Below are 14,888 nucleotides of genomic sequence, written 5' to 3' on the forward strand. Positions count from 1 at the left end.
CTGTTAGACCCTGTAACTGGATGTCAGCGTGTACTTCTGACAGCAGACAGGCCCCTATTCAGTCCTGTACGTCAAGACCTGTGCTGCTATGAGTGACACACAAGGCACGAGTGGCTATTAGGCTGCCCTCACCTACGCCATTCACACACACACAGCTGCCACTAGCACTTCATTCCCTCTGACACATATGCACTAAAGCCAGGCCTGGACCGCAATGGTCATTACTACCATTGACAGATGCCGCCTACTCTGTGCATGACAACACTTGTATTTGTCCCAAGGGCATAAAATGTAACTCATGTGAGTGTGCACAAGTGGAAGGCTCTGGCTAATTAAAGATAAAGGTGAAAAGAGGAGGCAGATAAGCATGTCATACTCACAGCTTGTGCCACTTGAATTTTGGTACATTTAAATCATTCAGTACTGAAGTAGTGCACTTTATAATGGTCAGAAAACATTGAGGCAGTTAAATCAAAATGTGGCCAGCTCTCAGTAATGGGGGGGGGGGGGGGGGGGGGTCTCATAAAATTATTCATTTGTTCCCTGTTTTTCAGAAGCAGAAAATATTACCATCCTGGCAGCAGAAAAAAAAATAGCAGAGACTTAGTGTGAAATGTCCTTGAAGACTTTGAATTCTTCATTCTTTGTGACAACTCAATAATAAAACATGACAGATCGTTCCGCATGAATGTTAGGCATGTTCCCAACTCATCTTAGATATATCTCTTTGTCACCTAAAACTATGTTTCGCTTAATGAATTTATGCGCAGTGACAGGACATGGCTGCTTCTCTTTGGGCAGCACAAAGTTTGGTTTGCCAGTGGATAATACTTTTCACCCCTGTTTTTAGCATGACCATATGCACTAAGCTGAATCATTTAAAAGAATGTGTGGGCAGGAGATTTTTTTGGAAAGATTAAAGTTCCTATACTGTTGCGCTAAGCTTCTCTATGCCATGCAGGTCAAGAGATAGTTATTACCAGAGTCTGTGCTTAGTGACTTCATTAGCATCTGTCCTCATCTATTAGTGCTGGAACTTTTACTCCTCTAACTGCTTGGAGCACGACATGACATGTAGTAAAATAATGAAGACAGCAATCCGTTCTGAGGGTTCAGAAGGTGTTTGGTTGAGGGATTTCAGTTGTGTGTTGTAGCATTCTTTAGCCTAGCCATAGGCAGTCTGCATCTGTGTGGGCAGTCTTCACCAGGCTTCAAACTGCCCTTTACTTACCTTTTACTTCTGAGACACTCGGCCAGTCCAGAAGATGGCAAAAAGTGTTTTTGAATTCTTGGCAATAATCAATCCCTGTTAAAAACACTGATCTTTTGGACAATAGAGGTGGTGTGTTACTTAATATAAAACAAGAAATCAATTATGTATAATATCTTTTGAAAATGGCCAAATAAACTAAGTCAAATACCAACAAAAACATTTCATTTTTGTAAGGATATACAGCAAGGTCTCAGGAGGACAACCCCTCAATTGTGTCTCATCTGGCACTCATAAATTCAAACTTTTCCCTATCCTCCCCCTTTATTCTCACTTTTGATGCACCTCTCCCTCACAGTTCTTTTTTTATTATCATTTTCAGAAGGGGGGGGGCTGGTTCATTGTGCACAGAAGTTACCGCAAACACCATAATAAGCTTCCTAAAAACAACAACAGCATGAAGTTCAAGGTCAATTCAGAATTGCAATTCTTATCAAATTGATAAATAGTTGTCATATCTCATCCTGCCAATGATGTGGTCTTTGCTGGTGAATAAGGGATATGTAGAAAATTGCTCTGAGGCTAAGAATGCCAGATGACATTTTTTTTTAGGTAACATAGAGTATCAAAGGATACCTCCAAAGTAAAAATGTTTTCCAACACTGCTTTTTCATCCTGGGTATTATTTCTGACACTGGAAACAGCAATTGACAAAACAATCTTATTTGGAGGCCTAGCTGTTGGAATGTTGCTCTCTGAGTGGATTCCATCTGCAGATAAAGATGCTGTGATATGACAAAGACCCTACGGGCAGCTGCTTTCTGGGGTCATAAATGAGGGTTGAAATGCTTTGTAGCTACCTGCAGTGTAAGACTGAATCCAATTACTTGATGTTTACTTTTGCTATCTTCATTCAAAGCTCTCACTTTTTTTTTGTCCCGACACTTCAGTGAAATACTTTGGCACCCTGCTCCTCTGAAGTTCCCCCACACTCAGCTGAGATGCAGCATCCATACTGAACAGAACAAGACCAAATAGAAAAGTTCTGCTAGTGCTGTGTCTCATGTTAGCAACTTCACTGGTACACACTGGTACTGTTAGCTCTATATAGAAATGATGATAACGTCACATTATGTAGGAACTAAACAAGAAATAACTGACAAAGCTGGTTTAAAAAACTATCAAATTTAAATTCCGGTTTAAGCTGAGGATTGTAAGGAACAGCTTTCTTTGGTTGATTGAGACAAATCTAGATGCAAGTTTAATACTGCTCAGCAGAGCATGCAACTATTGTTGGCTCTTATACAATGAACCTTTTAAGAAATGAGGATAAGCAAGAAAAGCACATATTGAGTAGTACACATCAAAATAGTTCTAGGATGTTAAACAAGCCTCTTCCTGCAATAAGTCCTCTCTAAATTCTGCTTTATGCCAACAAATTACACATCATAATTGCAAGGGTTCCAGCAAACATCTCTGATAATGCTTTTTCAGGTTTGCTCTGGAATACATCCACAAGCATGGGTAAGAGATAAAGGAACTGGATGATGTCAAAGCGCTTACTAACCTTTGCATCAAATCTAAGTCTCTGAGAAATAACATCCAATCCAATAACATCAAAGTTAATTTGACCTTTCTAAAGAGACGATTATTTAATATTCTGGGCTGTCAGAAACTCTGAATTTAACACGGGATAATTTTAGAGTTTGTGGATTTATCAACACATCACAAGTCTCTTTCAGCTGGGGTTAGTTAGGGTCAACTTCTCTGCAGTTTTCAAGTGGGTCTGTTGACAATTTATCATCTGCTTGAGTTAAGAAAGAACACATGCAAAGGCTGAACTTGAATGCATACACTTGGGTATCAGGATGCACTCTTAATTCATAAACTACGTAGGGTTTTTAACACTGCATCTAATTTGCCATCTTTATTATTCCTAAATGACAGCAGCAAGAGCGACTTTAATCCCAGGCTCACACTGAATCCGGTGCGGGTCCAGTGCGGCTTCCGCATGTAATCCGTATCATTAAAGTCACTGTTGTAGGCTCACATTAGCCCCGCGCGGTGCGAGTCCGGTTGCCGGAGCTGTACGGCACAACGGAAAGAATCCGCAAGAAGTCTATCTTTTCCGGACGCCGGAGAGGGTCTGCGTCAAGCTGAATGAAATATGCGGGGCTATATAGGAAGTGAATTGCTGGGTGGCATGAAGATCCGTTGTTTTTTAAAATAAAATCAGTGTACAAACAAATGTAACTTGACTCTTCTTTGACAGCACAGTTGCGCTAGTAGTAAATGTAAACATTACATCACACCCGGTGACACAAGGTCGCATTTTGACAACAAGGGACGAGAGAATCATCCTATAAGTGGAAAGTCATCCCATTTTATATGACACATCCCATACTATTATAAGGATAATTCAAGAAAAGAAAAAAGTAACGTAATTAAAGATAATGAACATTAGGGGAATAAAGCTCTCGTGCAAGTCCGGACAAGTTAACGTGAACCCACTTGAGCTTCTACTCTTTTGAGTGCCCTTTCCGCACCTGGCACCGGAGCCAGCCGCAGCCTCTAACTGGAGCTGATGCGAGTGGCAGCTTGCGGAAAATCCCCACGGTATCTAGACTGCAACCGTTCCGGAGCCAATGTGAGCTCGGCGTAAAGGTAGGGTCTACAAGATTTTTACCTAAAAATGAAATGTCAACTTTTACAGGATTAATAATTGAATACTTGCTCAATAGTCGCTCCTGGGCCTCTACACTTGTGTCAGTGACTGTGTCTGCCTGGAACCCTGTCCTCCACCTCACCAGTGTGTTGATGTTTTTGATTGTATTGGGACGTTTGTGGGCGGAGAGTAGGCGTGGCTACCTCAGCCAATCACAGCGCGGCCCGTGAGCAGGTGACTTTGTCAGTTGATAGAGCGTGGGGACGCTATCCTCAGCAGCTACGATAGTGAACTTAATACAGTGAAAGAAAAACACAACCCAAATGAAACGAAACGCGAAACACATAAAGCTTTTTTACTTACCGAGGTTGAAGCTTGGCTCGACTTTCACTCACTTTCGGGTACTTGGAGAGCAGATCGGACAAAGGGCGAAGCGAGTTGACTTTCTGGTGAGCATGTCTCTGTCGAATACCCGTGATTAGCCCGTGCTAACATGCCAAGTCAGGCGCTCGTTCCTCCCACGCTGAAACGGGATACGACAGGTGGTTGCGGGGCTAGTGAATGTGTTCATGTAGCTTCACTCGGAGGCAGTGGTCTGCCGCTGTCGCTGATTTAAGGAGGAGGAGCCCAGTTTGAATGTTGCGTTTAGAGGTTTAGCTTCACTTGATTTCCTACAGTCACCCCTGTCGTTGAGTTAAAACTCAATAACAACAACACAAAGGGACTATGGGACCATGGTTCCTCTATGAACTGCATTTTTTTTTTTTAAACAAAGCCACTTATGTGATGGATTAAAAAGACAACAGAACTAGAGTAGATCAGATAAATTTAAGCTTCAGACTAAAATTTAGTAGTTCCCACAACCCTGAATCATGCACAACGTGTGCACTGCTGTAATCGATGACCTATTGTCTTTAGTGCGCTTTTCAAACATAACATTTTCTCTCTTTTCTCATATAAATGTAGGTAAAGGGCTATTTCTGTGTGGAGGGTTTTGAGATTGAACTCTGTAATGGTATGGCTGGTAACTACTGTGAGAGCAGAGATTACTCGTGATCCATTCTCTGACTTTTTCTTTTTTATAGAGGACCCCCCCTTCAAACACCGCCAGACCTCAGGCTGACATCCTCTCCACTGACTATCCAGCTAACCCGCATGATTAATTTGAGGCGAGCTGCGCCACCTTGACGGCATTAAATCATTGAGAAAAGACAGGAAACGTACTCATTCTTTATCCCGTACACTCCCACCCCGCCTTCCCTCCGTCCCTCTGCCTCAGCTCTCATCTCCCCTGCCGTCTATGATGCGTCTGCTCGCCGTATAGAGCGGCGGTGTGCATGTGTCACGGAGCGGGGGAACGCTGCACTGTTCTGCGCACTGGACATCACCGAATAACGGCGCTCGTCAAACGGGTGGTGGTGGAGGGGGAGAGTGGACCCGGACCAGGACCACGACCAGGACCAGGACCAGGAGAAGCACCGTGGCTCTTTGTAGCCCGCTCTCCGAAATCATGCCCGAGTTTTTTCTACTCGCCTTTCTAGCCCTTTTCTCGGGATTATTTCCGTGCGCCGAGCCCTCTACGGTGTCGGACGAGGAGAAAGGTAAGAAAGAACCGGGCCGTCGGGGATGCAGTGAGATCAAACTTGGCACCATGAGCCGTGTAGTGCAGTCTGGTGCTTTCACAATGACCAAATGTTGCAAGGTGTACATTTCTTATCCGGATAAAAGGCACAAATCATGAATGATAAAGAGTTGATCACCTAAAAATGCTCGTCATTCTTTTTGCTCAGTGCGGGATGCCACATAGCAAGTCTGCATCTTTTCTGTAACCATTCAGGATGTTGTATTTGGCTACAGGCTTATGTATTACAGCAGTTAAAGCCCCATTATCGACACATTAAACTTGCTCTGAACATTTAGCAGAGCGTTTTCATTTTTTTTGCATTTTCAGGAATATTCGTGTGGCTGTTGGGAGCAGGAGCAGGTTCACGAGTGTTTGGCTGCAGGCGCGTATAGCAGCACTATCCTACAGTGCAGCAGGTGAAAATATCCCCGTGCCAAAGTGTATTTTGTCTCCCTGGGCTGAAGCCCGTGGGTTATTTTCTGACAGAGGATCATCACAACAGCAGATGGAGATGCAATTGATGAGACTAGTTGTGCGCGGTCAACTCTGGAGTAACAGCATTGTGCTGTACAGTAGTGCCGAGAAAGTCAGTTTCGTGCATTTATTGGCTGCTGCATGTCTGGCATTGATTTTATGATGTCAAAAATAACAGCAAATGAAAAGCTCACATATTTTAAAACCATGGATCTTCCAGTCAGGCCCTTTGGGACGATGGGTTAATTGAGGGTAAAGCTAACAATATCCATTAACTTATTAGTCACTTTTTAATGGGTGAGTAGTTTAAAGATGCCAATTTTAGCTGTATGAAAGATTTATTGAAGGCAAGTCACAAAGGGAAATCATAATTCTAATGATCTGATTGTCAATTGAGGAAAAGTCAGCAGGCTTCTGACTTGGATAGAAATTTTGCTTTTTAAAGTTCTTCCTTTACATTTGAGTCACCTCTTCTTCTGCCTCAAAAATTTCAAGGCTGCTATTTGAATACACAAGTGCTGAGCTCACAGTCACTGGACAAAAAAACTATTTTAACTCTAAGGACAAGGTGATTGCAGTGATTTTTTTTTATTTCAGGGAGCCGACTTTAGGAAATTCTGTTGTTGCTGGCCTTGAGGTTCTAGTTTCCTCACTTCTCTGTTCTCGAGCAGAGTAATGAGTGTCAAACCGTCTTGCTTTGTGAGAATGTCCCAAATGTTACCTCCAATACAGCATGAAAAGTAGGGACTTGGAGTCTGCTCAAGCAATCACAGTTGTCAAGAAAAGCGCTGTTCACCTCTCCATGTGCATGAAATGAAAAGATAAACTTGTCCCTTGAAATCCTTGCTGATGCCACTGATATTTCAAGATGATTGCTGATTGTCGGCATTGCAGCGCTGATATGTAACAGCAGCTTGAATCAAAGTGATGAATTTTATGGGACTCTTGTCTGAGCTTGTGTAACAGTATTTTAATTAAAATCTGACGAAGTGAATTCTACTGTCATAAAGACATTTCCTGCACAAACACTTTTAAACTCTACATTGATTTTCTTAATGTTGACCCTGTTTTGGTTACAACTACTTATGTGCCACACTCACACATACACACGTAAAGATCTGAATGTCTCGTATGTATAGTAAGGACCTTTGTCTTTGTCTGTAAAGTAACGCCACGCTGCTGCTCTGCACTTGCACTGAGAATACATGAAAGCTCCCGCGTTCCACTGCACTGATAATAACATTTCTTAAATCTTTGCACACCAAAACCAGTCGTTAGGATAATTAGTCAGGAACTAATTTGCTTTGTGGTAGCAGTGTTGTTATGTTGAATGCCAAATCGTGAACCCTCAGTTTTCTCTGCATGAATTCAAAGCGATTCCAGAGCTTATCCCGAGAATGTCATTGTCTCTAAGAAGAGCCTCCTCTGTGCTTCTCTCCCTATCACTTGTGTCCATCTAACATTGAGCAGGCTGACCTGGCCGTGCTGGCCTGGCAGCACACTGCTGATCTGACAAAACCACAGGCTTGAGATATTGAGCACAGTGCTGTCCTGTATTATAATTTTTGTCTTTTTAAACAAAAATACCCTTGATCTCTAACAGTGACCCCAGCATCAGATAAGCATCATCCTGCACAAACAGCTCAAGGTTGTCTGAAAACATATACACCATTTAAGGGATGATGGTATAGCTGCAGACACAGATAGTCCTACACATTATGTAGCATTTAGGAGCTAATTAAGTGAGATAGTAAGATCATATTAGAGATCTGAGCAAGTTTCTCTGTGAGTGAGTGTGTGAGTAAAGGATATCAGAAAAACATGAAGGAGAAGTCATTCAGTCCCTCTATGCAGAATGTCGACCAGTAGAGATGAGTAGAATAAAGCAGCCTGCATGTTCTCTTAATTTGAAACCCCGTAGAATTGGCTTCTGTCCTGATTCAATAAGAGTCACCATCTGTCTTTGATACTGGTCGCAAATTTGTTGGTACATGTAAAGAGTACGAAATGTGATCAGGTGGCAACACTGTTAACATCTACCAGGACAATTCAATGTGAAACAATGTGCCTGGCTCAAGAATGAACTCATTTTGCTGTAAACAGTTAAGAAAATAAATGTTTGCTTAAAAATGAAGATTATAAAGAAAATGGATCTAATTTTGTGTGTAATAAGTACTTTGTAATTCTGTGTTGCTGAGGACCATTCAGTTGCATTTCAGTATAATGTAGTGTGACGCATACTAATGCTGCGTCTGCCTGCTGCTAAAGCATTGTCAAATGTATTGTCAAAATACTGTGAAGTCTTCCCTTGCTCAGGTGTGTTAGTGCATGTTGCGTTGGTAGAATCCGCTGTTTTGTCACTTCACTCATAATGAGGAATAAAGGTCATGATATTTTAGGTCCTGCTGCCTCAGTTTGACCAAACTTTTTTTTTCAAAATCTATCTCTTGAAGGTCCTCCAGGTTTATAGAAATTCAGCACTACATATCTGAAGTACCTTTTATATTGTGAGCCAGTTACTGACAGAAAAAAAACAAAGTGAGGAAGAAAAAGCCTCAGGATGGACTCTAGGCTGTAGTGTTTCTTTTCTTCTGGTAGGTGAAGTGGTTACTTTCAAAAATCTGGGATTAAAATTTTCACATACTTTTTCAAAAGTACAATTTTTCTTAGTTGTGTAAATTTGTTACAGGTAGGTATCTCGCTACATTTTGAATGTTAATACCCAATCTTCTAAAGTTGTGATGCAATAGAATGAAATGATGAAGTGACTTATATCTCCAGGGGCATTAAACATAAATTTGAGTTTTATTTTTTTATTTTTTTGTTTGTTTTACAAATAGATAATGGCAGGAACAGATATTCAATCGCAAATGTATGAAATGAAAAATGCTCTGTCTCTTTTGAACCACGATGCAAATATAATCAAAGGCAGACTGTTGGAGTAAGAGCGTGAGGCTGTAAGCTACATTCAGGGATACAGGCATTAATAATCTCTGACGTCTGCTAAATGACTATCTGTAACTCTGCTGCCTTAGTGCTGCTGAGTTGAATAAATGTTCACTCTACTTAATGTCACCATTGGTCACTAGATTGCAGTCTGACGTGATAAATTGCAGCCTAATGTAGATAATGTAAATCACTTGCCTTTAGCAGTATTAATACAAAACTTCTTACTGTCGTCATGTTCCTGCAGTCTTTCTCAGACATTGAATTGGTGTCATCAGAGGATCAGATTGTCACTTTCACAGGAGAACTGCTGGGTTGAGACAGTTGACCTACCCGGGCTGGATTGAATTCTGTTTTCTTAGCTGCTTTAAGTCTTTTTCTGGGAGGCATTCACCCAAAATGAGACCGCCAGCTGTGAGGCCTCCTTTGTAACTCGATTTTTCTCTCCACATCCTGTTCGAACGGTACCGCAAAAGTGTCCACCTCAGCAATAGGTGATCCTTGGGACGGAAGGAGGCCCATATTCACCCGGCTACACTGTCCTCACCTAGTGATTGAAGAAACCGCTTACAGATTCCAGTTTAAGCTGGATTTGGAAAGAGTAAATACAGTGAAGGCCGAGTCTGGGTTGAAGAAGAGGGTGGTCTGAACAGGATGTGATGCATGAGTCTGCACAGGGTTTTTTTGTGGTGCAAGAAAAAGTAAGTAGAGGAAAAACTTGTGAAGTAGGCACAGGATTGTGTTATTATTGGATTTCATTCACGTCCCATGTTCTGTACTTCAGGTGCATTTTATTGACGACCACCTCCTTGGTTTGTCTTGGCTGGAAAACTAGACGATTCGTCAGGGCTGCCTGTCAGCTGGTAGCATGTTGAGAAGGTCAGCTTCAGTCTGTACATGAGCAGATTAAGCACTTGGAGCAAACCTCAATGTTTTCTTTTCCCCAAACATCATACCAGTTATTACAGGTTTCCAAGGGTCTGCCTTTAGAGAAGTGCTTACACTGCATTTCTGCAGGATTGCATTCAGTCTTTTATGAGCTGTGAAAAGACATTAAAACAGCTGACACATCTATCCCACGATGTCAGCTAAGTGTGGCTGTCATTGAGCCTTTACATCTCTCTCAGGGCAGAGGTGAAGTAGAGCCCCAAGCTACATGAAGCGGCAGTGAAGCAGCCAACCACACTTCTTATTACTGTGTGGAGGAAGATGGTGGGACAAGGCTTCTGTTCCACAAAGTTATTGAATAAACCATTAGATTTTGAAAGTGTCACCTTTGATATCACCTCTTGCGGTCTTAATTTGTTACAATTGAATCAGCGAGGTATTGGCTCAGGTTGTGAAAGCCATTGGCTAAAAATTGAGTTGCAGCATTGATTAGCAGTTGTGAAGCAGCCCTATTCTTGACCCACATGATCTAATTGTGTTGATGTTCAGTGCAGACTTAATTATGTGAGAGGCGTTGGGTTTCACATTAATATTATTTCATAAATAAAATATATAAACTAGTTATGAATAACAAATCAACAAGTTTGTTTTTGGAAAAGCCCAATCTTTGAGTAGTTGGTTTTTCATGTTTGGAAACTGCTGTTGCTTAGAAAAAAAATAAAAATTTGATTAATTATTAAAGACGGAAAGCCCAACTGTTTTATAGCCACTTATGCTATTAAAAAGTAGAGTTATAAGAGTAGTTGTAGGATAAAACTCCCCTCACGAGAGGGGTTAGTGTTAGGTCATTATCATCCTGGTTAAATCTGCCTTGTGAAAAAAAAGCTAATGCACAAGCAAGACTGACAGATGAAACAGTCTTCTTCAAAGGGAACAATGCAACAGTTTCATGTATGCTCCATGGCACAGCTCCTTGAATATTTCAGGTCAGAGTAAAAAGAAAAAACTAGAAAAACTGCAGTTGAAGAGTGAGGCCTGAGCTGATTGAACATTGCATTCTGGAAATGCCTCAAAGGGGGGAGGGATCAGTCTGTCTGGGACAAAAATTCTGTCCGTCAGTTTAAAGGGTGAACTGCTGTCTGGATGGAGGCAGCACCCTGAGGAGATGCCCCGTGTGCTCAGCATGTGCTGACGCTCAATACAGCAGGAGTTGATCCAAGACAACCGTACTGTTGCTCTTACTGTTCTGTAGTTCCTTCAGTCTGTCTAGACCAGCTGAGACGAAGTGCAACTGTAGCCTAAACTCAGTTTTTTGAGCTTTTGAACAAAACGCTAACATACACTGCAGCACGCCTCAAAGGTTCACCGTAACACTGAGGTAGCAGGGACTTCTGCAGAGGTTGTGTTGCCATGGGAATAGGTGGTGCAGGGGTGTTCAAATATATATAGAAAGGGAGCTGGAGCATTAACTCCCTACTTTGTTAAACTTGCACTTAACTGGCTATGGCCGTTTTATCACTTGTGTCTGTTGTCTATCCTTGCAAAAAGAAAGGACAGCGCCGCTTTGATTGATGAGCTGACTGCTTGGCATGTAATTGGCTGACCTAAATCTTTCCAGTACAGTTTTTTTTCCTCCCTCTTGCCGCTCTTTATTAAAGTTTCCAGTCAGACAAAATGGCACAGAAAACATTGTATTAGTGTTACGAGCTGTCCGAGATAATAATAAAGCAGTGTTCATTGAAAGCAGCTCTCCTTATCTGTGAGGTGGTGAAGAGGTAGGAGCAATTCATCCAGCAGGAATAGTTAGCTCATTGTTGTTGGAAGAAGCTGTTATATTTCTTGGCATGCTCACCTCCAAATATTAAACTGGCAAGATAGAGATCCCCTGGTTAATGTATGAGCTTGTGTGCACTGAGCCTATATGGCCCAGCCCCAACAACAAGCATATTGCTGATTAATACTTAAAGATTTGATTCATCACTTTGTGCAGGCAGAGAATATATCCTGATAGCGTCTGTACCAGGCGCGGCAGAATTTAATTTAGGGGAATAGACTGGAAGATGGATGCTGTGCTGCGTTGCAACACCGCGTTTAGATGTAATGTGATCATCTCAGTAAATTTTTTCAGGATTATGATTTTGTTAAGTATTTACTGGCTTGGTTTTAAAACGAGGATTCACTGGAAGAAACACCTAAAATTATAGACTGGCAGGATAATTTGTGGCCAAAACACAGATGCTACGACAAAAGTGTCGACTGCAGGGGGGAGCTCGAACAAACTGCAGGTCAGAGGTGTTGGTGTTGAGCCTCGAGTGGCAATGGCGGTGGCCAGAGAAACCAGGGTGAGGGGTGCTGAAGCCTGGCTGGGGACTCTCTCTCCCAGCTGCCACCTGGCACAGACCGAGGGCTCAGGGCTCCATCATGCAGACTTGGCCCAGAAAAGCAGAACAGGGGAGGGATTCATCCATCCCCCAACAAGCCTCATTCAGCTGACAAACCTGAGGCCTGTTGGTGATGCTGCGCTGTGTCCTTCCTGAAAGAGAAATTGGCGCACCAAGCAATTAAGAAATATTGAACCATCGAGATGTTTCATTTTGGTGTACACTTCTGTGATAACCCATAATTTTCTTTTATGGATTTAGGCATAAAATGCTAACGCAGGAACTGTTAACTACAGAAGCTTTTATTCCTTCATTGCCAGATTTGTTTTTCAATCATTCTCACAAGCCACTGCCTCCTAAAGAGCTGCAGTATATTTCAGCCATTAAGCAGAAGATGAAAACAAGGGATGAAATGATCTTTTGCAAAGATACAAGGCAGTGCAGGAGTGAACAGTATTTACAGAAGGCACACAGCACTAACAATGTCTTGGCTAAAAGAAAACTTATCTCCCACACATGCAGTATGCAGTGAGTGTGTATACCATGCAGGGAAACATGCTAATCCACAGAAAGACGTGCACACATACATTAATTACACGTCTTTAAAATGAACGTCTGTGCCCAGTCTGTGTTGTGTCTGGTAGAACTGGCAGATCTCTGTGTGCAGCTGGTTTATTGTCAACAGCTATGATTTTTTTGGCTGCGTGAGACTATCTACTAGTGTGGCTCTTTCAATATCAATTTGAAGGAGCAGGTCTAAATGTATATCTAAGCCTGACAGTGCAGTAAAAGAGGTTTTTGGGCCTAAAATATTTGTGAGATTGCCACTAAGAATGAATAATTCAACGCACTTTGATGGAATGGTGCATGAATTGAAAATCAAAGATGAAACTGCACTGCTGGCCCTACTTACACCTGCAGCAAGCACAAAATTCACTCTCTACAGCTGTGATACTGTTAGTTCACAAGGATTGAGTTCAATCTTGTGGAAGTACTATCACTGTGTTACTTTGTGATAAAATTAGATTGCTAAATTCATCACCACCAGCTGTCATCAATCTGATTCTGTATGATTCCCTAACATGCTTCCGAGCTGCTATTGATCTCTGGTCCCTGCCTCGCTCCCCTCTCACACACTGCTGGATAGGGAGTCCTATTAACTGTGATGCCATCAATCACAGTTCACCAATGTTTGTTGTATTCTTTGCTGCAATTAGAGTGTCGCTCTTGTGCTCATGTTACGTGGTTTCCTGTTCCCTTTTGTTGTGACGGTTGATTTGAAACACACGCTGTCCATCACCTCATGCTTCAGTGATGTGCCTCACTGCTTTAAAGCAGAGACCAGAGATTAAGCACTTGGGCCTCAAACATGTCGGCTGTCACAGGTATCTCTCCCTCTCTCTGCTCAGTGCCAGATAAGGACCAGTTGTTCTGAAGCAACCCTCGCCGGGAAGAAAAACCCAGAGGAAAAAAAAAAATCTTTGGCTGAGATTTAGTATGTCTCTCATATTTGGGACACTCATAAAAATTTTTATCTGGTGTCAAACGTGCAAGAAATAAAGATTAGCATCCAATATTAAGTGGTTAGATTTTTAAATCATCTTTTTATTTTCCTCACTGGTTGAGTATTTCATATTGATTTCTCTTTCAAATACTGTGCAGGCTAGAGAAGATGTATTGCTTGTGCTGCCTAAAGTCAACCTTTTAAACAACAAAACAATTTTTCTGCTGTAACCGAATGAACATTACTCTTGTTTTTCTAAAGTTCCGGTAAGTTTTCAATCTGGTTTTAAAGCAAAGTGTATGCCCTATTCTTCAAAAAAACCAAGACCATTTGCATAACTGTAGATAACTTCTGTAGTTATTTTTAATGTTTACTCCAGTTTTCAGGGGAAATTATCAGTAGCAGTGATTGACTGCAAGCCATCAAAACAGCCTTATCTCCAAGGCAAAGAGCAGGGATAAGAGAAGTGTTTGTGTGAAGGCAGCACAGTCACAGACATGACCACAGCGTGCATTTGCATTGATCGTTATAAGGTAAGAACTCATAACCTGCACCAATCCAAAAAGGGATGTCTACCACCCCCTCCCCTACAGAAGTTGCTGCTTGTCTTAAATTGAAGTCTTTTCAATCACAACAGCTCTCCAGAAAGGTTTCTTCACTTGGCTGCATGCCACTTTTTGTTTGTTTGTTTTTGTTAAATGCATGACGATAAACTTTTCAAGGAAAAAAATGTTTAAAAGTAATACCATTGAGCTGACATAACATAACATAACAACAACAAAAACAAAAAACAATTATTTAAAATATTTTGATTTCTTTGACCCAGGCTGGGTAGAATTAAAGTCCTTTTTCATTGTACAGTGGTTACATTGTTTGTGAGAGTGTGTGCAAGCAAGTGGTGTTACTGTGAAGCACTCTTGCCTTACAGAAAGACAGTTGTGTTTCTAGCTTTCTTTCATGGAGGCAAAATTTTCTCACAGTGCTTGTGTAGGTTTTCTCTAAAGACTGTGCAGCTTGGTAATTGACGAGTGATTGCCTGTGGGTAGGAATGAGAGTGTGAAAGGTTTTATGTCTACAAGATTGACGGCTGACTGTCCGTATTGGAAGCCTAAGAATCGGTGGTTTTGTAATGTCTGCTATTGTATGTTGGAACACCTTTGTATGTGTGTACATATGTTGAAGCTAGAATATATGGT

General features: G+C 41.6%; 1 protein-coding gene across 1 annotated transcript in view; it reads left to right on the forward strand.

Annotated features, from left to right (window-relative positions):
- Positions 1 to 4,136: 4,136 nt before the first annotated feature.
- Positions 4,137 to 14,888, forward strand: part of lrp1bb (low density lipoprotein receptor-related protein 1Bb) — a 255,210-nt gene continuing 244,458 nt past the window's right edge. The window contains exons 1-2 of the mRNA XM_074695293.1: positions 4,137 to 4,324; positions 4,961 to 5,476. Coding sequence (XP_074551394.1) covers positions 5,386 to 5,476 — 91 coding nt within the window. The 5' untranslated portion in view covers positions 4,137 to 4,324; positions 4,961 to 5,385. The remainder of the gene's footprint in view (positions 4,325 to 4,960; positions 5,477 to 14,888) is intronic.

Source organism: Halichoeres trimaculatus, unplaced genomic scaffold (genome assembly GCF_033239565.1).
Source record: "Halichoeres trimaculatus isolate MK-OKI-2021-1 unplaced genomic scaffold, fHalTri1.1 fHalTri1_scaffold_19, whole genome shotgun sequence".
NCBI classification, from domain to species: domain Eukaryota; kingdom Metazoa; phylum Chordata; class Actinopteri; order Labriformes; family Labridae; genus Halichoeres; species Halichoeres trimaculatus.